General features: G+C 35.4%; 1 protein-coding gene across 1 annotated transcript in view; it reads right to left on the minus strand.

Moving 5' to 3' along the window:
- Window positions 1–24,369, minus strand: part of Cand1 (Cullin-associated and neddylation-dissociated 1) — a 414,848-nt gene that overhangs the window by 367,626 nt on the left and 22,853 nt on the right. Inside the window, exon 3 of the mRNA XM_090392833.1 lies at window positions 8,528–8,595. Within this exon, the coding sequence (XP_090248959.1) occupies window positions 8,528–8,595 (68 nt within the window). The remainder of the gene's footprint in view (window positions 1–8,527; window positions 8,596–24,369) is intronic.

Consider the following 24,369-nt stretch of genomic DNA (forward strand, 5'->3'; position numbering starts at 1 on the left):
CGAGAAGACTTGAGTTTGTGGATGTATGGGATTGATTTAAAAGTAAGAGAGAGATGTTCACTGCAGATGGTTTGCATTTGAGTGAGAGTAGTAGTGTGAAGCTGGGTAGATTGCTGATGAGAGAAGAGTGCACAGTCAGTCAGGGAAATGAAAATTAGACAGAAAGACTATGAGTGTAAGATACCAGAATTGATGTGAGATAATGGACAAAGGAAGACAAGTGCAGAGTCAAGGTAAGAAACTGTGGGAAGGGGGACCAGTGGGAAGCTACTGTGCTCATACACCAATGCAAGGAGTATTAGGAATAAAGCTGCAGAGTTTGTGGCCTTGATACAAATCAGTGGTGCTAGTCCACAAATCAGTGGTGTTAGCGAGACATGGTTAATAGAATGCGATGGTTATAGCATGTTTCGAAAAGGTGGAAAAGGTATGAGTAGTTGGGGTATTACTGATGATTTCAGAAAGGTTATGTCCTCTCAATGTGGAATTTGAAAAAAGAAGTGATGATAATGGCTTTGAGGCCATTTGGTATGAGATTCAGGTTAGCACAAATTTTAAATATTTAATGAGATGTAGCTACAGGCCAAGGAATGAAGATGATGATTCTGAAATGTTCAGACAGATGAGCAACAGGAGGGTGATAATAATGGGTGACTCTGGCAGCATGGACTGGAAGCAGGAAATATGCATGAATAAGGAGATCAAATTCCTTGAGCTACTTATGAATTAGCCATGAGAGAATTATCTTATGCATATAATATGAGATAACATGAGAGAATTATCTTATGCAGCATGGTTGAAGTAATTACTTGGGACTTGAGTGTTTGCCTCATACAGTTAGAACAAGAACAAGAGAGCAGTGTGAAATTAAGAGCAGGGACAATGACAAATTAAGGAAACAGACTAGTGAAGTGTAATGACTAAATCAGTTGAATGGAAGAGAAATCAACAGTGTCTGGGACTTTGTCCAGAATCAGTCACTTAAGGTTCAGAGGATAAATCAAGTAGAAGTAAAATGGATGAATTATTGAATTATGCAGGAGCTTTTGATAAAGAGGACATTATGGAGGAGAAAAAGAAAACAGGGAACCCCTTAGCAACATGAAGAATATAAAGTACAGGCTAAGAAGATGGCGTGTAATAAAGAAATAGAAATTGACATGTGAAAAGAGATTGGCTAAAGAGTAAAACAAAACCCTAGAGAATTCTACAGTTATGTTGCTAGTAGAAGAAAGGGTGGATATGGAACTACATAGAATATTAAGTAACTGTGATGTTAATAAGGCTGTGTGACTGAATGGGATATCACCACATATACTACAGGAATGCACAAAGAGCTGGCAGTGCCCCTTGACTTAGTTGTTTAATAGAAGTCTAGCAACAGGAACAGTCCCAGGAGAGTCAGAGGGAAAAAATAGTACAAATGCATAGGAGAGAAGTAAGTAAACTCCAAGTAAGTAGCATCAAACTATAGGCCAGTGTGTACATCAAGTGCAATGATAAAGAACAAATATATGGGCAGAATACAAACCTGAATTGATGAAAATGGAAATCTTCATAGAGACAGCATGTGTTAAGAGTGACCTGGTTACATTTTATAATAGGGTGACTAATATACAGAACAGAGAATGCTTATACCATGATTTATCTGGATTTTGCTAAAGCACTTGATCAAGTACTGCATGATAACCCACTATTAAGAATGAGTAGGATAGGGATGGTAGCTTGGTAGTCATTTGGTAGCTTGGTTACGGATGGTTGGCTGATAAGACCCAACGAGCCGGGTAATGAGATGCAGTTTCCCAAAAAAGAAAGGTAACAAGTGACACAGGGTTCTATTCTGGGACCACTGTTGTTTAACTTATATATCAATGCCACTGTTTGCTGATTATGCTAACATAGAAAAAGCAACATCAGGAAGTTCTGACATGTTGTCACAAGAGAATTTTAATAGGCTGCACTTTGTGCTGAAGAATGGGAGTGTCATTTCAATGTTGTTAAGTGTCAAGTTATAGAGTTTGGTCAGATAAGATGGAACTGGTTTTACCATATTGGAGGAACTTTGCTTCAGGGGGTGGAAGAGGCAAGGGATCTGTGGATTGGGAACTGAAGTTCAGAGAACACATTGCGAAAGTTATAAGGTTATCCAGAAAACTGCTATATAATGTGAAGAATGCTGACATGTATAGATAAGGAGGTGACAGTTCCACTGTATAAGGTACTAATTTTAGGTGGGAGATGAATTTAAATGCCTAGTGTGAGACCACTGACCTGCTTATTGAAGACCTGAAGTGGCTTGAAAAAGATCCATGTTTGGTCTTAGGAGCAGGGGTTCCAAACTATTAAAAAATAAATAAAAATACAAAAAATTATATAAAATTAATAAAAAAGAAAGAAAAATTCCTAGCCCAATCACAGCACAAATGTATTACAGGCTTACTGATAACCTTTCATGCTCATGCGTGTGAGGAAAATAAAAATTAAGAAAAAAGAGGCCTGATTTGGATTTATGTGCCAAAATCTAGTTACCTGGCTATATTGGTGATAAGGAAACATTGGAGAGAGTTAGAGGCAAATAACTAAGACTGTCTTAGGACTGGAATAATGAGTATGAGGACAAATTGAGAGAAAGTAGTCTTCAGATCTTGGCGGATAGGAGGAGTGGTGAAATGATTGAGAAGTATAAGTTGGTGAGATAAAGGTAATTATTGCATAAAGATCCCTGAAAACTGTACAAAGTCATGTGAGTACAGAAGTGAAAAGAAGATTTCGGCCTTGGTAGGTTGTTAATTAATGGAATGCATTGCCAGAGTGGGCAGTGAGTGCTCCAACACTGAATGTATCGAGTAAGGTACGATAGTGATTGATCTGTGAGTATTCAATCTCCTGTAATGAGACTGAAGAAGTAATACTATATACCAAAGTTTTAGTCAATGGCATCCACTTTTAAGTTTTTTATTTTTTTAATGTGAATTCCATTCATGAAAGGATGGAAATGTATTACTGATTTAGTACCATGAGTAGACTAAGGGTTAGATAACCCAAAAATCCTAGAGGACTAAACAAGGTACTTATTCAAGCCATTTCATGCTCCAATAAGCAGAATAGCCTAAAACAAACTGAAAAAAAAAAATCATCTACCAGGAAAACAAATAAGATATTTGTTTTCCTCTCTAACTTCTTGAGTCCATGACATTCAGATTGTTCTATCCTTGCAGACAACTTCATCGCACACACTTCTCTGGCTGAATCAATCCATACTTTCCTTCAGATTTTTCTAATGGTCTTCTAAGGTTTCGGTCTTGCTTTCGAACTATTTCAAGTCCCCCCCCCCAATAATATTTGTATATTTGAGTCTACAGTTACGTCCGCACAGTTAGCCTAGTGGCTTTGCAACCATATGCCTGGGGAAGGAGTGTCCCAGGTTCGATTCCTGTCAAAGATGTGAGGAACTTGAGGATCTTCCTCAGACATAGCCAAGAATACATATCCCCCCCCCACCACCAACGACAGGTCAGTTAGGAGTGGTACTAACAAAGAAGTCGCATCTAAGTAACACGCGGACCCTGCATAGGAAGTGTGAATAATGCGTAGTGAAAGAAGAAGGCTACAGTTCACCTTTCAACTGCTCAAACTGATTCACTTTACAGCTTTTACATACATTTTTCAATGTGATACTCATTTTTATCCTGCTCAAAACTAAATGGCAATCACTTTCTATTTGAAATCCCATGAATAAATACTCTTGTATCCTGACCCAGTGTAAAGATTATCTTGACTGGCTTGTTGTTTCATTCTGGGTGTATCTACGAATGCAGGTCACCAAGTTTACAGGGATGGTGATCTTGGGCCATTCTTCTCCGTTTGTTTCCTATCACTCTGGTTAGAGGGTCTTCCCATCTAGTTGGAAGTCTACCAGGTTTTCTCTTGGATATGACAACAAGTGTGACATGGTAGGTCCACTTGTTGTCGCTGAGTCTTGCAATATAACCTGCTCATTGTGTCTTGTTGTCATATATGGTTTTCATTCTTTTACTCGGGTTAATTTTCTGATAGTTGTATTTGTGATGTGGTCTTTTTTACTTATCCCTAAGATTTTTCTTTCCATGGCATGTTGGATGGTTTGTAGACTAAGTTCTCCTTTTCGTGTGGCGCTCTAAGTTCTGGAGGCACGGGTTAAAGATGGGAAGACACAGCTGTTAAACATACTAACTCTTATTTTGATATCTAGCTTAGGATCTGATTATGGTTAAAGGAGGTCCATGTAACTCTTTTTCTTTTTGATATTTCTTTAGAAATATCGTTGTCCATGTTTATTGTTTGACCAAGGTATGTATACGATTCTACACTTTCTATGGTGAAGTTATTTAGTTGGATGGTGTGGGTTTGGCAGTATTCATTTCTCTTCCATCTGGTTTTGTCAGGGTGAATTTTTACTCCAATTTTGTTACAGACATCATGCACTTGATGAAGCATTCTTTCAAGTTGTGGAGGGTCTTGAACTATGAGTACTATATTGTCTGCAAACATTAATATTTGGAGCAGCTCTCCATCAATGTTTATGCAAGTCGATTTTCCTTAAAATGCTTTCCACAGTACACGTAAAAAAGTTTGGTGATATGACATCCTTATCACACACACACACCTCGGTTTATGGTGATAGTTATAAGGTCGTCAAGTAAAGTTATTTATGTAGAGTTACCAGTGTTAATTTCTTTAATTAGATTGATGTAGCCTTGTTCTAGTAGTATCTGTAAAACTTCATTATGTTCTATGGTGTCGAAGGCTTTTTTAAAGTTTATGAATAGAAAGCAAAGAGGAATCTTGTATTCTTTGCATTGTTTACTAAGTTCAGTGACTACTTGTAAGTGATCTATTGTAGAATAACTACCTTTTCTGAATCCTGCTTGTTCTTTATTATTATTTTCATGAAGGGTGGTTTTGATTCTATTTGATACAATTTTTGTCATTAACTTATATGTGATAGCAGACACACAGGACAGTAATTTTTGATGTCTATTATGTTGCCTTTTTTACCATCAAAAAGTCATCTTCCATTTTGATGGTATTTTTCCTTCTTTTAGGTACCAAGTAAATCTTTGGGCCAGAGCTTTATAAAGTTGTGGACCACCGACCACTATAAGCCATCCTACAAATTGACTCCAAAAGAAGAAAAAATACAGGCAATCTCAAACTTGCAAAGACCCAAATATTTAAATCCTGATTTGTTAAAGTAATCTGTTGATCAAATACAATGAAACACTCCTGGAAAAATCTATCCAAGTGCATGGAAAATTCTAAAGTCAATCAAGAGCACCTCAAAAAAGAAAAACTTTCTATACAAACCTTGAGTTTACTAAAAAAAAAAAAAGAGAGAAGACGACTAAAAAATAAACTAAACTCACAACTTGAATATAAAATTTATTTGCAAAGTATTAAGAAAGAAGATACCAGAGGACTATCAAACCTACAGGAAAAAAAGAAGAAACACTGCTGAATCTAAAAAGAGTAGAAAGAGAATTAACTATGAAAAGGCTAATCCCAACAGCAGTACTAGATCAAGATAGAAGAAGACACACAAACAGAACAAAAATGGAAAATATAGTACAAGACTTCTACAGTGACCTTTTTTGCATCAATATCCTTTACCCAAACCAAAACTTGATAATATGTATATACGATGTACTAGAAGTGCTCCCAGACGAAACAGAATGTGCACTCAAAAACATGAAACCGAATACAGCTCCCAGCATCAATCAGATGAAAATTGAGAGCATTCAACAAGGAGTATAAAGATAAATATTGATAATAACATAATCAACAAGACTTTTCTCATTTCTCATGTATTCTCGCTAAGCAAATTTATACACATCTTTAGGTTGGAGCATAGTGTTAGCAATGACTGGTTCATGTTCTGAACAGAAATCCATCAGGATAACTTACCATCTAAAGTGACTGACCCCCCCCCCCTTCCACACACACACAAAAGTTTCTAAATGTCACTATTCATTTTCATTTTCCTATTGCTTAACTCTTCACCAAGAACTACTTTTTTTTTGTATTTCTTGTTGTCAGCTACCCATCCTAACAAGCTTATAGTAGAACTTCTTCATTTCTGAGTTAAGTTTTCTTGAAGAAAAGTATCATGAAATACTGAACTGACCTCCTAATCTTCTTCCTTACAGTGCAAACAGTCAATCAATTCATCCACTTGAATGCATCATGTCTGAAGAAAGCATCAATCAGTTTGAAGATATTTCTTAGTCCATGTCATAGCAGAAGTGGGTCTTGAATTAATATCTTCTTTATACTATACAAAAGTCACAAACTAAGGATCATCTGCAATACTGATAGATGCATATACTGGGGGGGTTGCTAGATTTGATTCAAAACATCCTCAAAGACAAGGATCAATTTACCAATTAATAGAGTTAGTAATATACCGTTTGTTTTTTTTTCCCACCACTTCCTCTCCATAAGTTAGCTGGTTTGCCGATAAACTATCGTGTTTGCTGGCCTGGTTGGCCGAGAGGTTAGTGTATCCGCTCTCCAGTTAAAAAAGGCTAAAGGTTCAAATCCTGCTGTGGGCATGGATGTTTTTGATTGTCTGTGGAAATACTAGTGGTGGTGGGCAGTAGATGGCTTTGGTGTAGTTGCAGTTAGTGGAGACAGAGATTTAGTGTAGGTGTCCTCCCTTGATGAGTCTTTGGACTCCCTGGAGGTGTCACGTAATAATAATATCTCCAAAGACATGAGATTCCTTGCATTACACTATTTTATTATGATTATTACTATATGATATCTCCATGGAGTATAGAGACTCATTGTGAGAGACCCACACTAACTTTTATGCACACAAAACCTATTATACCTCTCCTTAAACTCATTCACTGTTGGGGCATTTGCAAGTAATTCTGCTGATCCATTTCATTCATTCACCACTCTCCATGAAAAAAAATCTAGCCTGCATATTTGCCAGTCTTCCTCAAAAGCAGCCAATGTGGCTTTCTTCAGATAATAAATAGCTGGATATTTAGTCAGCTATGTAAATAAATGCTGCTTCAGTTTATTTTCTTCTGAAGACAACTTGACTAAGACTTTCATATAATGTGCACGCATGCACGTGCACACACAGTGCATGAGTTAAATCACACACACAAGCACGCACAGCGCATAAGTTAAATTCAGTTGTTTTTTTTTCCAGTTTGGTTCCCTCAAATCATTTAATAAACTGAAATCAAAATGTGTACTATTGAAATGACAACACAAATTCTCACAATTAAATATTTTGTGAATTTTTTTTTCAGTCATTCTGAATATTCATCAAATGCCTTCAGAACACTGAGAGACACTAAATATCCATAATCTGATATATCAGCTTTGTAAATCAAGCATTCTTTCTTTATGAAATATCAGATTCACTTTTGAAACAATAGTCTTCTGCCAAAACTGTCTGCTCCTATTCAACTTCATCCAATTTTTCGAATAACTTGATGTAAACATTTACTCTTAACAACAATCAGGTATATTTATACAAATACCCAGCATTAGAATTACATAAGAAAATATATAGTATTAAAATAAATACTATATAAAATATAAATATTATATTAATATAAAAACAAAGTGCATTCGCTTTATTGCTCTGATGCCAGCAGTACAACATTAGGAAACTAAAGAAATTTAAACAGCCAAACATCTGCAATGAGGTGAGAAGGTTCAGCATAAATATATTTTTTAAAAAATTGAAAAAAGAATTAATCAGTCGATTATATTAATAATCTATCCAGTTGTTTCATGTTCACTCTGAAGATGTGATGAAATACACATTGTGAACTTTATGCAGAGTGGTGTGCAATTAGGAATGGATTGCTTTTAGAGATAGAGTACAAGTGATATATGGCCTCCCTGAGTCGCAGACTCCCTGGAGGTCACTCTTAATAATATTAAAAACATTTCACTTGTAAAAGTTTACATGTATAAACTACTCATTATGTCTATAATAAACAGAATTAGAAGCAAATGTAATTCTAATGCAAGAGAGTTACAAAATCGAATGTAGGAAATAAAGCTCTTGAGACAGCAATGAATAAATATGTCTTGGCCTTTCAAGCTTTGAAATTCAAAGACAACAAGAAGTGCAAACAACATTAAGATGCAGTTGACTGATGTTCAAAAGTCTTCTTTCATCATCAAATTGTATCCAAGTTTGTCAGGGTCAAATTCTGTTTCTTCATTATTCTACTAATACTAATTAGTCATTCATTTTAAATGTCTAAAAATTAAAAGTGTCAATAGTTAAAAAAAGTAAAGTATATTTATCTAAAAAAAAAAAAAAATCAAGCAATGAATATGCATAGAAAAATCAGAACAAAGAAAGTATCTTTCTATGGTAAATAACAGGTTTTGACATTAGACAGCATGCATCTGAGATTAAAAGGAAATAGACATTAAATTATTAGATTTCAGTCATTTGACCTCTGGATTATATATATTTTTAACAGTATATTATTAATAAAATACATACCATTTAACAGCAAGATTTTGGACTTCTCCATTTTTGTCCTCTAGCAATTTAAGTAGCATTTTAACAACCTAAAATAAAGTATGAAAAAAGATAAGATAATAAATGCACAGATTTATATATTAGGAATGGACTAAGAGCATAGTTTAAAAAAAAAAAAAAAAAAAAAAAGGCAATTATTTGTTGAACTTGTTTATTTGTGTCATCAAATTATTTGTTTATAAAAATTTTTAGGCAGTTTCTTTGGTCTGTAGTATAGCAATCTGGTACAGTCAATGTAATGTAATCCATGGTATAATGCTATGAATCACCCAATGTAATCAAATGCAAATACAAAAATCAAATTCCATACAAGATAAACATTTTTCAGGTATTATTATCTCAAGTGTCAGAATAACTGCATTAAGCTAACTTCTTCCTTTCATCTGTATTTAATCAGATCTTATAATAATATAAAATCACAGTAGTCACATATGTTTGTGGGAGCTGGCTTTTATTTTATATAAAAGGCACTAAAAAGTGAGTGGATGTTATTTTCACAAACTAGAAAAGCAGTATATTTATATAAAAATACATAAATGATTTATGAACAGTGCTAATAATCACATAATATTAACAGCATTAGCATGCTTATATTTGCATAACAACGGGATTTGTAATACAGCATGATTATTAGTATGGTACTTGTGATTTTGTAGTTGCATTAAAAATAAATAAATAAAAAGCTGAATCTTAAGCTAAGGTGATTGTTTTCTGTGGCAACAGAATGATAAATTTATCAACCATAATAAAAGTGGTAGTAAATAAAAATCTTAAATAATGAAAATGTGTAATAACACCAACATCAGAAGGGAATGATTTGCAGGGTGTATAATTATTTAAAGCTCATAATCATATATGACAAAAAGAGTACTATGGGTAGGCCTAGTGCACTAAACACAAGTTCAACTAAGTCAGTGGGATTGTGACTGCATGGATTTTAGTTGGAAGGATCAAAGCGAAATTAGTTAGGGATAAAAAGGGATATATTATAAGAAATCTAGTTATCCCTGATTAGTTATATAGAATGAGATTCTGCTATTCTATGCACCAGTACTTAAGTGAGCAATAAGAAAAATAATTATGAGCTATGCACTTCAGAATGAATTTAAAATCTGACATACTCAGCCAAATTGTAAGGTTTACCATCAAGAAACATCAGTGAAAGAACACATTTTATGCTCTGCAAATCTTCCCACATTCTCTGCAAAGAAAGGTGAGCATTCCATAAGGCAACATGTCTCTTCCTGCATATATATATATATATATATATATATCATCTGGGTGAAAACACGTCCTGTATTTCACCACTGATAGGTCTTGGTGCTTATACCTTCAGCTTCATTTGCAATCTATTATTATATTGTAATATGCAGGTAATTTGTTATTAAAGACTGATAACATGAACATTATCCACAAACAAATAAATCAAATGCATTACTTCACTGTAATTTTAGACAAGACATTGAGCAAAAGACTTAATCATCATTAGAGAACATATCATGGCTACAGTAATATGGTCATTACCAGGTTTTCAGCCAGATAAAAAAAAAATACTACATTCTTCATATAGCTAATCATTTTTCCATTATCAATTACATGTTCATAAATAGTACCAACTTAAAACCAATTGAAGATAACCATTAACAGCACTAACAGAAAACAGAAAAATGGTGCTAACAGAAAATTACAAAAACATGGTGACATAACTAAAGTTACTGAGATGAAGACAAAATATGCATGATCTTTATTAAATAAGATTATTTATTTATACTAAAGTTACTCCCTTCTTAAAGAAAGATGGTACCAGCTAAAGTATCTGACACTAAACATGAAAATAAACTTACTGGAAGAGAGTACTGAGTAAAGACTATCTTCCAGTTTGGGCTTAAATTGAATAATGTTCATTTGAAAAATGAACTGCAGTCGAAAAAGTAATATTTCCTAAATCTTGGATCACTTGATACAATCATGATTTTGAAATGTGCCAAAATAATTTATTTTTATATTCTTGAAATGAAATGTTTATGGTTCTTCCAGCAAAAACAGTGGATTTTTAGACATAAGATATGCACATACGGGGGAGGGAGGAATGGATAAGAGTCATAAGTTTGACAAATGGTCTGAAAGTAGTGGATTACGTTTGAGTGTTTCAAACCCCACACAAATACACATGCACCAAAAAAAAAAAAAAGTACTCTGAACAAGTGAAAAAAAGAGATTTATTAATGTAGAATCAATGAAAATAACAGAAAAAATGCAATATTTTATCCATTTTTTAAGTCATTAGCCAAAACGTGTTGCATTAATGATTTCATTTCAGCAGGATGCACCACGGTCATAGCATATAACTATAGACCTATTAGTCATTGACTATTGTTCAATTGGGTTATGGTATCATATCAAGTTAACCAAAATGTGCAAAGGATTAATTTTAATAGCTCTAGTCCAAAAGGCTGGAATCTTAAATCACAGCAACTCAGGCAAACTGTCTGTGATCTGAGCCTTATATAATACCAAAAACTCGTATTCCTAATATATACCCTCAATTACTCCTATCTGTCAATTCAATATTATCATATTTTGTTTGAATCTACTAAGTGCAATAATCCACCTATTAGTCTCCTCTGAATCTTTTTCCTGTGATTATGGGATCTCAGATTAGCTCTGCTCATATATTTCTGAATGTTAACAATGTCAAATTCCTTCCTAATGTCTTCATTTTAATATGATTCTGCCATTAATGCTGTTTGTTCACTCGCCTAATTTCTTTCATAGCTCTCATTTTTGTGGTCAGATTGGAACCCACAGCAGCCTGTTGGTTGCAGAGGGGATATGCTAACTACCTACTAAAATTTTAGTTCTAACATTGTCCACTGTATTCATATGTATTCACTGTATGTGTATATACATAGTGTGTGTATGTGTAAGCACATACACACATAGCTACTTAGTGCTATGAAGATGCTGGTTAGAAAAAAAAAACTTATTTCTAACTTAACTCTCAGATCCACGAGTTAAAATTGGTTTGAACACTGTCTTGTATATAACTAGTTTAAGTGCTTGGCTAATTTCTCTCATGTTTCATATAAATTTATTAAGTTGACTCAACACAACACCAGCTCTGACATTTAAATATGCCATCTTCATTATTTCAATTTAATTTTTAGTCTTTAATGTGGTTACCACCCATAAAAATTCCATGTAAACCTGTTACATTCATAATGTGAGTGAGCAAAGGAATTTTTTCCCACATTTTTTAATATTGATACTAAATCCAGTATCCTATGGGATGAAGTTTATCTTCTCCATAGAATCATTTAAATATGAACATATTTTCAAAGAAAGTCTTGAAGCTATTTTACATCAGCCTAATCAGAATCAGAATGATTCTCCTTCAGAATGATTCAGAAAAAAGTCTGGGAGATTCTCATCTTATATAAATATCAAGAATAGTTTTTTTTTTCCTCTTAAATATTATTTTTCTAGCATATGCCAACTGTTTTCTAACTAATGGCTGTATTTGCCCAGTATTCCTATTCTTTGAATTTCTTGTTTCTATGCACTGATTATGTACAGTTATTATCATGTTATTTTCTTTGTTTTAACCCTTCAATTATCCAAATGGCAAATTACTATCCTGCTGTGGTAATTGAGAAAATACTGTATATGTTATGCACTGGCTTATTCATCACATATGGATGATTAAATTTCTATAAAATGACACTTTCACTTCACCCCCCCCCTTCTCTCTCATTCAGGTCAGTCAACTTCTTCAAAAACTGAATTTCACATTTATTACCACTCTAGAGATGCTTCCTATCACTCTTCATTCTCAACAACTCCTGCTCAAGTTCTTCGATCCCACATCCATTACAGCACCTTACTTTTCTTGACATTTTCTCTTTCATCAAATACCCCAGTCTATCGCACACTGATACTGTTTTCTTTCATTCCCAGAGCCTAAAGTTTATTCACATTTTTTGGTGTGTGTGTGTGTATATATACATATATGTAGAAAGTATTTTACCTTGGGTATATTTATACCCAAGGTAAAATACTTTCTACATTTATATCTCCTCCTGAGATTTTTATTTAATAAGGTTAAAACACCTTATGGTAACTTGTTCTGGTAAAATACTTATAAATTCTGTATTACTAAAATCTTGGTATTCCTAGCCTGGCTCCCACTGATGAGACCTCAATAAAGGTCGAAACCGGTCTGAGTAGTGGCCCCTTGCCTTTAATACAAAGCATCATACATCTCCTCCAGGAGATGTGCTTTGCATTATGGGTAAATATTAAGATTAGTGATCAGAGCTTATTCTATCTTTACCATGAGTTACCTTGGTCTTGCACTACCTGCAGGGTCAGCTAGACTTGCATTATGTGCAGGCGCAAACTTGACTTATTTGTCTGTTTGCTTACTTGGGAAATGGAGTAAAACCAGGTTTAAAATAGCTTGGTATCTTTAACATATATACATATACAGGGTGTTCGGGATAAATTTGACATATTTATAATTAATTATATTTTTCCGTAAGTTACATGTATTAACACACACTTCTCTTCATTTAAAAGTTTGGACCCTTCTTCATTCATATACAAGATGTCAGAAAGGATGGATAGCTGGAACCCACCTGAATCATGGAAGAGAATAACTTGTATCATGATGATTCGTGCCCGCCATCAAAATAAGGATATTACGACTGCTGCCCAATGCTCCCTGAATACAGTAAAAACAATCAGGCATGAACTAGAGACTTGCAATGGTGACTACGAGGATGTAGCAAGAAGAAAGATCCCTAGCAGACGATCTGATTGCGTTCGTACAGCAGAATTCCTCCCAAATCTGCAGGAACAGGTGTTGAAGAACCCTGGCATTGGAATTCGGGCTTTGTTCGTGGAGTTGCTAACTGTAGTCAAGCCCTGGATAACAAGGGTAGCCAATGGTAGGCCGTATGTATGGCAGCAGGATTCGGCCCCTTGCCACACCTCTGGGAAAAGTCAAAAATGGTTGTCTGAAAATTTCTACGACTTCACCAGTCCAAATGTTTGGCCTCCGAACTCCCCAGACCTTAACCCCATGGATTATTTTGTATGGGGCGCAGTTGAAAAAGACACCAATCGCACTTCCAGTAATACAAAAGCCCAGTTAATGGATAAAATTAAAACAGTTTTTGCGGCCCTTCCCAGGGAGACTGTAGCATCAGCTTGTTCGAGGTTCCGAAGCAGAATTGAAGCTGTGATCGATGCTAATGGTGGTTATTTTGAGTAAATCTTGTTGATAGTATTGTAATTAACTCTGCCTGTAATGTTTTTTTGTCAATTCATTAAATTTAATAGATACAAAGAAGATTTTCTTTTTCCTTACGAAACTGTCAAATTTATCCCGAACACCCTGTATATATATATATATGTGTGTGTGTGTGTGTGTGTGTGTATTCATGGGCATTGACTTGGTTACTGTGATACATTTAAAAAAGATATTTAATGACTATCAAACCGAGAATAAGTTAGAAAACTTTAATGATACAACTAGTTTCAGCTTATTATGGCCTTCATCAGGTATCTTTGTAGATAGAAGAAACAATAATAAAAACTGAAGATTTTAAAAAACTGAGAAGCACAGATAAATTGCAATACATAATTGAAATAAAAAATGTTGTATTGTCTCAATTATGTATTGCAATTTATCTGTACTTCTCAGTTTTTTAGAATCTTCAGTTTTTATTATTGTTTCTTCTATCTACAAAGATACCTGATGAAGGCCATAATAATCCGAAACTAGTTGTATCATTAAAGTTTTCTAACTTATTCTCGGTTTGATAGTCATTAAATATCTTTTTTGAATGAATGAATAAATAAATAAATATATATATATATATATATATGTCTAATGCAAATGCCCATCTAGGCTGACTTATCTTAACCCTGCAGAGGTCGCAGTCAAAAAAATTGCAGTGTAGGAAACGTGTAATACATTCATTACTAGTATGTGCTAAAATACGATATAAAAAAAAACAAACACTGCAAATATAATACATGATGGTTTATTTATTTTCAGTTACAATCTAGAATTTATTGAACAAAGAAAAAAAAAAAAAAACCAACTAAACCAATATTATACTACTGACAGACTTGCTGAACACAGTAAGATGGCCTATTCGTGACAATGACCAGTCAACCATATAAATGTTAACCCATTAGGAAAGATATCCTGCAGAAAACAGGGAGGACATGAAAGAGTTACTGAAAGTAACAAGAGAAACAAGTGAGAGAGTTAAGATAATGAGCCTGTTGCCACAGCATGACAGAAATGAGCTGAGAAGGAGGGCCATAATAGCTAATGGATGTTTGGAGTGAGTCTGACCGATTTACAAGAAGAATGGTTTACATGTGAATGGATTTGGTGTTCAGAGTCTGGAAAAAGTATTCCTGAATGAAGTGAAAGTGGATGTGCAAAATCAGGGAAACTAAAACTTTTATGGGAGGAAGCTGTTGAGTGGCTACTACATCGATGACAGTGAGGCAAGTGGGTGTAAGAATATGCATAAAATGCCTGAGTTAGCCAAAGGTAACAAACCAGAATGGGAGAGGTAGTATAAAGCATCAGGCATTGATGTATAAAGTATAAAGCATCAGGCATTGATGTATAAAGTATAAAGCATATTGGCATTGATTAGTTCATCCTGGCCAAAGGTTATTGGCATTAGTGAGACATGGCTGACAGAAGATGATACGGTTAGTGGGATAGAATGTGAAGGGTATAGTGTTCAGGGATGACAGAAAAAAAAAAAGAATGGGGGAGGAGTATTATTGCTTATAGCTGATGAACTGCAACCAAAGAGAGTAGAAGTTCAACTGCAGGCCAGTGAAAATAGCACATCTGAGGCCATCTGGTGAGAGATAGTGGTCAGCAGAACAAAATACACACAACTGGATGCTTTTATAAACCAGGGGATGTAAAGGATGATGGGGATAGTGTGCATCAGCAAAGTGGAGGACAGTTAATTATGGGGAACCTTAACTTGGAAACATATTGGAAGGAGGAGAGGACACATGGGAGGAAGGAAATGGAATTTATGCACTTACTATGAAATAATTACCAGAGGCAGCATTTAATGGAATGTACTAGAGTTTTGAGAATACTAAATTTAGTAATCACATCAGAGAATTTGTCTATATCCAATATGACCACATTGTCACCAACTGATGATCACATGGTCTTTACCTGGGAGTTGACTTGATGTGTGGAATTCCTCAGTACATGGAATTATAAGGCTAGTAAGTATGACAAACTTAAGACATTGTTTGGATCAGTGCCATAGCATGTGAAAATGCAAAAACTGAGTGTTGATAGTTCATGGAAAGTGGTAAAGGATGGTTTGAGGGAAGTAATACAGACTGCATACCTAGTCAGGAAAATAAAACAAGCAGGAGTTAAATGGATGAATACTATCCATTTAAAAATTAAATCATCCATTTAAAGAACTTAAGGATAAAGGTGACCAACAGGCACATGAGCAGCACAAAGCACAGGCCAGAAGGGTAAGTGCGGTAAGAAAGGCAAAAGCAGAGTATGAAAGGAATTAGCAGTGCAGACCAAATATAACCACAAAGAGTTCTTTCAGTATGTTGCAAGTAATAGGAAGAATGCTTATGACAGAATGATTTCAATGAATGCCAATGGCAGGGAGATAACTGAATCGGGCAAAATAGTAGAATTACTAAGTGAACACTTTGCAAGAGTATATCATCCAGGTCCAGGTGGAGACATTGCAGTAACAAGAAGCAAAGGCTTATATGGAAACTGAGGAAAATGAAGTGGAGGTGCAAAGCATATTACAGAACCTTGATATAAATACAGCTATGGGATTAGACAGCATACCAGCTGAAGCATTAAAAGAAGGTGTTGGGAAATTGGCAGTGCCTTTGACCATGTTGTTTAATCTAAGTCTCAACTCTGGGTTAGTACTAAGGGGATGGAAAGAGGGGGAAAATAGTTGCATTGCATAAAGGAGACTCCAAGACTGATGTAGCAAATTACCAACTGAGCAGCATATTAGCAGTTGTAGTCAAAGTGCTGAAGAAATTGGTGAAGAACAAAATACAGGAATAGATAGACAGAAATTAAATATTATACAGGGCAGCAACATGGTTTTATGAAGGGTAGGTAATACCTCAATAACTTGCTCATGTTTTATAATACAGTGACAGATGAGTTGGATAAAAGTAATATGTTTACAGTGATACTGTAAAAAGATTTTGTTAGGATACCACCTGGAATTCTAATCAGTAAACTGCAGCACATGGGGATAGTTGTAGTTAGTGAAGTGGATAAGAGGGTGGATGATGGAGAGATATCAGAGAGTAGTTTATTCGACAGTAGAGTCCAGTAGGCCTGTTACTAACAGCATTCCACGGGGCTCAGTTCTTGGTCTGCTACTATTTAATTTGTACATTAATGATATAGGAAAGGATCTGAAAGGAACTATTCAGTTGCTTTCTTATAATACAAAATTGAGTAGAGCAATAGTTAATACAGATGTTAAAATTTTGCAGGATGATTTGGATAGACTGGCAGTCTGGGAAAAGGAGAAGCTGTGTACCACAATGATAGAACTGCAATTGATAAAGCAAGGAACATGGAAGTTGATAAAGCAAGGAACATGGAAGTTGATAAAGCAAGGGATATGGGGATGTTAGTGGAGAGGGAGTTAAAGTTTATAGGGTATACTGCAAAAGTGGTGAACACAGCTCACTGGATTACTTGGTATATGTAATACCCAGAAGAGTAGAGACAAGCAGATTATTAAACCTCTTTATATAGCTGGTAAGGCCCATCTTGACTCCTTCGTGCAGATCTGGACAGCTGGGTTTCTTGGGGATGAGGAGGTGAAGAGGATCCAGGGACAAGTGATCAAGATGGTATCAGGTGTATGGAATGAACCTTATGAAGACAGGTTGAGGATTTGTGACTTACAGAAATTGGTTGACAGGCAAAAAAAATGATGCAATTGAAACATACAAATTACTATTACTAAAGGGTTTTTACAATACTGATGGATGGCTCCTGGGAGAACCAGGAGCCATCCTTGGAAACTGAGAAAGAATGTTGTTAGCAGGGTTGTCAGGACTAGATTTTTTTTGCTTGGAGAGTGGTAAATGAGTGAAATAGGTTGCCAGTGTCTGTTATAGGTGCCATGAATGTGAATGAGTTCAAAGCAAAGTATGATAGATACTGCAGAAATGTTGAATAATGCACGATGTTCAGGGTTTCCCCTTGATGAGGATTCCTGGAGTCCTTGATAAGGACTCCATGGAGTAGCCAATAATAATAATAATAATAATAATAATAATAATAATAATAAAGAACTCCATGCTGGCACAAGTTAGTGCAGTTACCAATGCAAAACAATGTTCTGAAGAATAGGTACTATCACAGTAACCACAAGTAACTTCTCATGGCAATCTAAGTGATTACTTCACTTAGATTACATGGCAATCTAAGTGAAAAAACTATCAGCCAAGTAATCTTGAAAAATAACACAACATACTTCTTATAGTTCACAAAACACAATACCCAATGACAATAACTTTGTCTCATGAACCTACCCACTACAACTTCATAAATCTGTACACAGAATGAAATATACAGAAAAATAATACCACCAATCTCTTGTAAGTTATAAGGTTATGATTCGGTCACATGTTAACTACTGTGCACAGATTTGGTCACCTGCATTTCTTGGGGATCAGAAGTGTGGAGAGGATTCAGACATGAGTAACCAAGCTGGTGATAGATCTGTGGAATGTCCTTTTTGAGGATAGATTGAGGGTGTGTGGGTTGCAGAATTTAGTTGACAGGCAAATGAGAGGGATATGATAGAAACTTATAAGTTACTAAAGGGATGTATTACAGTAAATGCTATAAGATTGACACAGAAGAAATTTTTCAATACATGGGGAGTAGGGGGGGGGAAACAAGGGGTCAGACTTGGAAGCTGTCTAAGAGTGTGGTTAGTAAAGGCATGCAGACTAGATTATTTTCTTGGAGAGTGGTGAATGAGCGGAATGGGTTGCCAGAGGTGGTTGTGAGCACCCTAACCGTGAATAGGTTTAAGGAGATGTATGATAGGTATTGTGTTAATGAATAGAAGGGGGTTTCCCATGATGAGTCTTTTGACTCCTTGGAGAAGCTATATAAATAATAATAATAATCTGGAATCTATGTATATCTCACAGAGCATGAAGATTTCATTTGGTTGTTATCGTGGGCTGAACACTCTTGAGGGTACATATCAGGAATTCCATGATGTAATTATTGCCAAAGAAACTGAGACTAACAGGCCAGTATATTATGTCTGCTAGTTTTATATGTATGAGACTGGCTAAAAGTTGTAATAAATAGCAACAATATTTGCCATTTGGTTGGAAAGGTGTGGGTTTGAACCTCATCTAAGATGCTGGGAATTAGGATATTTGTTATATCAATTTTATTTCAGACTTTGCTCATTTAAATTAAACCATGAGTATGTAAAACAAATAGAGAATAAAGAGAAGATGGTTTGGTAAATGCTTAAAGTTGGACTGTATTGAATGTTGACCAACAGTGTGCATGTTCTTAACAGTTTTTTTTTTTTTTTTTTTTTTTGGGGGGGGGGGTGAAGGCATGATGATGGTGAGTTCAGCAGAACACTGTCCATGAAAATATCTATAGAAGAGACATAAGGCAAAATTAAAGCATCTATGAAAGAAAGAGATTGAAGCAAATCTGTGAGTGAGTGAGAGAGAGAGATCATCAATTACCTCAACACATTATAATGTGTTGAGGTAATTGATGATGTGTTTTCCTTGTTTGATAATGTGTTTTCCTCAACACATTATCAAGCTGATAGCTAACATGCACAGTGAGCAAGAAGTCATGGTAAGAACAGGTGTTGGATTAACTGACAAGTTTCAGGTTAACAAGGGAGTTAGGCAAGGATGCCTGCTCTCTCCTCACCTGTTTAGTATCTATGCTGAGGACATCATTCATGAAGTACTGAATGAGCTCATCTCATCTCATCTTCCTTATACCCTCTTTTACCTTACGGTGTCGAGGGTCCATTGATCATCCGACCTCACTCCGTTTACAGGATAAGGTGGTCAGCCTTATGACCCCGGTGTATCCTATGGCCTGTAGTGTTGAGTTCTCAAGGACAGTTTGCCTGCTTTGCAGGATGAAAAACCCTGCTGTCCACGCCCAAGACTGGCTAACTTGGCTATGGCTAAGGAAGATCCTTCAGATCCTCACGTCACCGACGGGAATCGAACCTAGGACACTCCTTCCCCAGGCATATGATTGCGAAGCGCATAGCCACTAGGCTAACCGTGCGGACTACTGGATGAGCTTAACACAGGAATTAGGATAGGTGACAGATTGATCAGTAATCTGACGTATGCTGATGATATATTCCTTTGTAATGACAAGGAAGAACTAGGATGAATCCTTTAAGTTAATGAGATCAGCTCATTCCTGATCTTCATTCATTCCCAACTTCAGCTGAATCCTGGAAAGACAAAGATTTCTGTTCTCGAAGGAAATACAGACAAGGAAGCTCCTGAAAAACGTGTACCTTAAAAGAGAAAGAATTGAGGAAGTCAGCAAATTGAATACCTGGGATCCATTATTAATGTGAAGAACTGCTGTTCAGAAGACATCAGAAAAAGAAGACTTAGAATGACTAAAACAACAGTCAGAGCCTGCCTATCCTGGAAGAATGGATCTATCTCCACAAGAACAAAGTTGAGAATTCCGAGTGCAGCTATTTCTCCAACAGTGACTTATGGATGTGAGATTAGGAACATAAAGAGGTCTGATAGGAAAAGGATAGCAGCTTTTGAGAAGCAGTATTACAGATGGCTAATGAGGATATCATATACTAAAAGGCTCATTAAGGAGCCTTAAAGTTCTGCGAATCTCTTTCAGTACCAATCCATTTGACTTTCAGTATACTTTGGACGAATTGAAAGGATGACTTCTTAAAACAGTAACATAAGGTAAAGCTCCTGCAAAAGAGGAAGGATTAGTAGCCCTTCAATGGGATGGATGGTGTGTCTGATCTTCAGAGTTGAAGCCTCCAGAAAACTATATGACAGGACCACCTTGCAAATAATGGTATATCACCACAGAAAGCAGTATCCATATGGCATCTGATATCCAATGAGTAGATGGATAGATGACAGTATCAGCATTCTTAGAGAAGTTTTAGGTGCACCACCTCAAATGTATGAGCAGCATTCCAGGGTAAGGGAAATTCAAGATGTAAATAGAGATAGCAGTAGTACACAGAAAATCACATATACTAGTTTTTTTTTTTGGAGGAAGAAGTTATTGCTTAGATGTGTTTTTTGCCAGAAAAAGTGTATAGCTCAGTGAAAGGAGAGAGAGAGAGAGAGAGAGAGAGAGAGAGAGAGAGAGAGATCTAATCATGTTCGGAGAGCTGGATATCATTAAGAGTTCTTGATACGCAATATCTAACTAAATCGAGACCTTTCTTGTAAGAAATAAGACATTTTTTATAGCTGTGAGGTTCAGACGGAGATTATCCTCACCTCACCAAAGAGCAAGGAGTTCAGCTTTTAAAGCATTGGTTATGGAAAATTTTGAAACTTCTCATGATTATTTATGTACTCCAAGTTTTGTCAAATGAAGAAGAAAAATAGATATGGTCAAGCAAAACTATAGACAGGATTGACATCATATGAAGAAAGGAAGACATGAACCATAACATGTAGTGAATGACCAGAGAGGAAACTAGCAAACCATTATCCATAATATAATGGTTTGCTAAGTAGGTGTTTATGTTGCTCCCACAAATGAAAGGTTATTTGCAAACCTATAGTACATTTTGTACCATATAAAAGAAATTAAAAAGAGAATAGTCAACTATTTTGAACATATTCTTAGACATAACTGCCTACAAAGGACACTTCTCAAAGAAACTGTTGAGGGAAAGAGAAGGAGAGGAAGACAAAGACTGGAGTGGATGAAAAATATAGAAGACTAGACATCATTATCAAATTCCTAATATAGTACTACATGAAAAATTACTAACTTCCTATCTACAATTTTCCTCCAAATCAGTCTGTTACCTGTCAAGACTCCAACTATCAGATCTTATATTTCTATCTTCTAAGGCACTTTTTACTGTATCAATCTATCTTGGCCTTCCTCTGGGTCTTTTTCCTGCCAACCTGGCAGATTCCTGGATGCTAACAATGTCAAGTTCTTTCCTAATATCCTCGTTTTAATATAATATTGCCATTGATGAATTTGTTCATGCCCCTAATCTTTCTCAGGACTCTCATATCTGCAGTCTCTAGTGTTTGGTCAAGTGTTTTACTTCTGACCCAGCTCTCAGATCCATAAGTTAAAATTAGCTTGAATACTATCTTGTATACAGCTAATTTAGTGTTTTGGCTAATTTCTCTCTTATTCCATATAAATTTATTCAGTTGACTTCCTACCATACCAGCTTTGTAGATTCTATTGTCTATTTCCATATTTAATTTACCATCTTCACTAAAAATCGTGCCTAAGTAGCTGAAATATTTTAATTGTTCTATAGGTTCTCCATTCACAATGCAGTTGATATTTTCAATGTTTCTGCCTATTTTCATTGTCTTTGTCTTTTTAATGCTGACCTTCATACCATATCTGTTCCCATAAAATTCCCTTACTAAAGTTATTCACTTTAGTAAGGGAATTTTGCAGACTTGTAGCAGATTTAATTTGAAGTATAAAGCAAAAAGCTGAGAGATAATGAGTAAGAGAGGGGGATAATGTACATCCTTGTCTGACACCAGATTTAACATTAAACCACCTTCCTTTGACTTACAACTCAAATAAAGACTAAGTATTGCTTGATATAATGCCCCATTGACACCATATAACCGTAGCATTTCGAATAGCTTCTCTCTTGGTACCTTGTCATATGCCTTTTCCAGATCTACAAAACTTAAATATAGATCAAGGATATCGTTTTCTCCTGTTTTCATGTCACCTTTATCATTTCTAATTCTTTTTACAGCACTCTTTCCTCCATTTCTTTCTGAGCTTCTTCAACAACCTCCAGAATATCTTGCCACCTTCTTGATATTTATTTTCTATGTTTTTACCAAAGTCTTCTCATGACTTTTTTTTTAGCTAGTTTTACACAGTGTTTAGCTTTCTTACATTTGTCTCTATATTCTCTAAGAGCACAAGTCAACTTAATTTCCAGGAACTTTTGATATGTTTTCTTCTTTTCCTTCAATGCCTCTTTAACTTCCTATGTCCACCATGGAGTTCTGATTTTTCTATCCTTACAGACAACCTCACCACATGCCTCTCTGGCTGAATCAATTAGTGTTTTCTTCAGGTGGTTGCCACTGAATCTCCAAGGTTTGGTTCCTGTTCTCAAATGCTTTCATTTTTTCTTCAATCATGGACCTATCTCTCATATGAGGAATGCAGCAGAGAGGTGCAGAATAGGTGGAGACACTGATAATCGATCTCCTAGAGGGAGAAGACCTGACATGACAGGTCTCACACTGGGTGATGAAATTCATCTCCCACCTAAAGACAATCACAAACATCCATGCCCACAGTGGGATTCAAATCTGCAGCTTGTTGGTTGGAGAGCAGGTACACAAACCACTCAGCCAACCAGGCCTGTGCCAAATCTGATGAAATGCCCTGATATGTCAACAGCAACCAGATGAATTTCTCCAAACATTGGAAAGAACATGAAATAAGCAGTGATAGATTTATCAATTAACAACAGACAGTCATGCAATTTCTCACCAAACTAAGACCTTGACAGGTATCACCCAACATATTCAGACATGCAACATTACTGCTCTAAATTCTCACAAAGAAAACATGAAAGTGATATTACATACTTAACTGATCTATAAGCTCTCTTATTGCCCATTAGATTCAATCTATTATATTATCTAGCAGTGCAATTCATGGATTAACTATTTTAAAACTAAAATGTTGGGATTTCACTCATATTATAATGGTAAAAGTAATGCAAAGAAAAGAAATTAGCTCTCTCCTCTGGATATCATATGAGGAAATAAAATTTTTCTGTAAAATAAAATGCACTTAATACAGAGCTTTTACCTTAATTTTACCTATAATACCAATCCTAAGCATTTTTGTCCTACATGATGGTTTAAACATCAGTGGTAAACTTTCATTCATAGGATTTTGAAATAAGTCAAGATCAATAATGAAAAGCTTTACATCATATAATTTTCTGAATTTGTTATAAGCAGATGTTTAAATATGAAAAACAGTTTTCAGATATAGTGTTCAGCATTTTTTGTTTTTTTTTAATGATTAAAACAAGCTATCAAACTGCTAAAACACCTTAAACAGTTTTCAGATATAGTGCTCAGTTTTTTTGTTTTTTTTTAATGATGAAAAAAAAAACCCTATCAAACTGCTATCAAGAGATGAAGAAATTCCATACACATTTATATAGAACTTTTTATTTGCATTTTTAATGCTAGGGTAAAAATTTATATTACATATTAAACAATCTAATGAATTATAAATAGGAGTTGTAAATTCTTCGATTGAACAATGTAAGGAGGGTGTGAGCAGAGGAGCGAGGAGTAGATTCTTTGCATGGAGAGTGGTTAGTGAGTGGAATGCCGCATTGCCTGAGTGTGTTGTGGGTGTAGACACATTGAATCAGTTTAAGGCATGGTTGGATGAGCATTGTGTCCACTAGTGTGTACCCCCCCCCACGAGTCTGACTCCATGG

This window comes from Typopeltis vanoorti, chromosome 5 (assembly GCF_054136105.1).
Source record: "Typopeltis vanoorti isolate ZY-2024b chromosome 5, IOZ_Tvanoo_1.0, whole genome shotgun sequence".
NCBI lineage: Eukaryota > Metazoa > Arthropoda > Arachnida > Uropygi > Thelyphonidae > Typopeltis > Typopeltis vanoorti.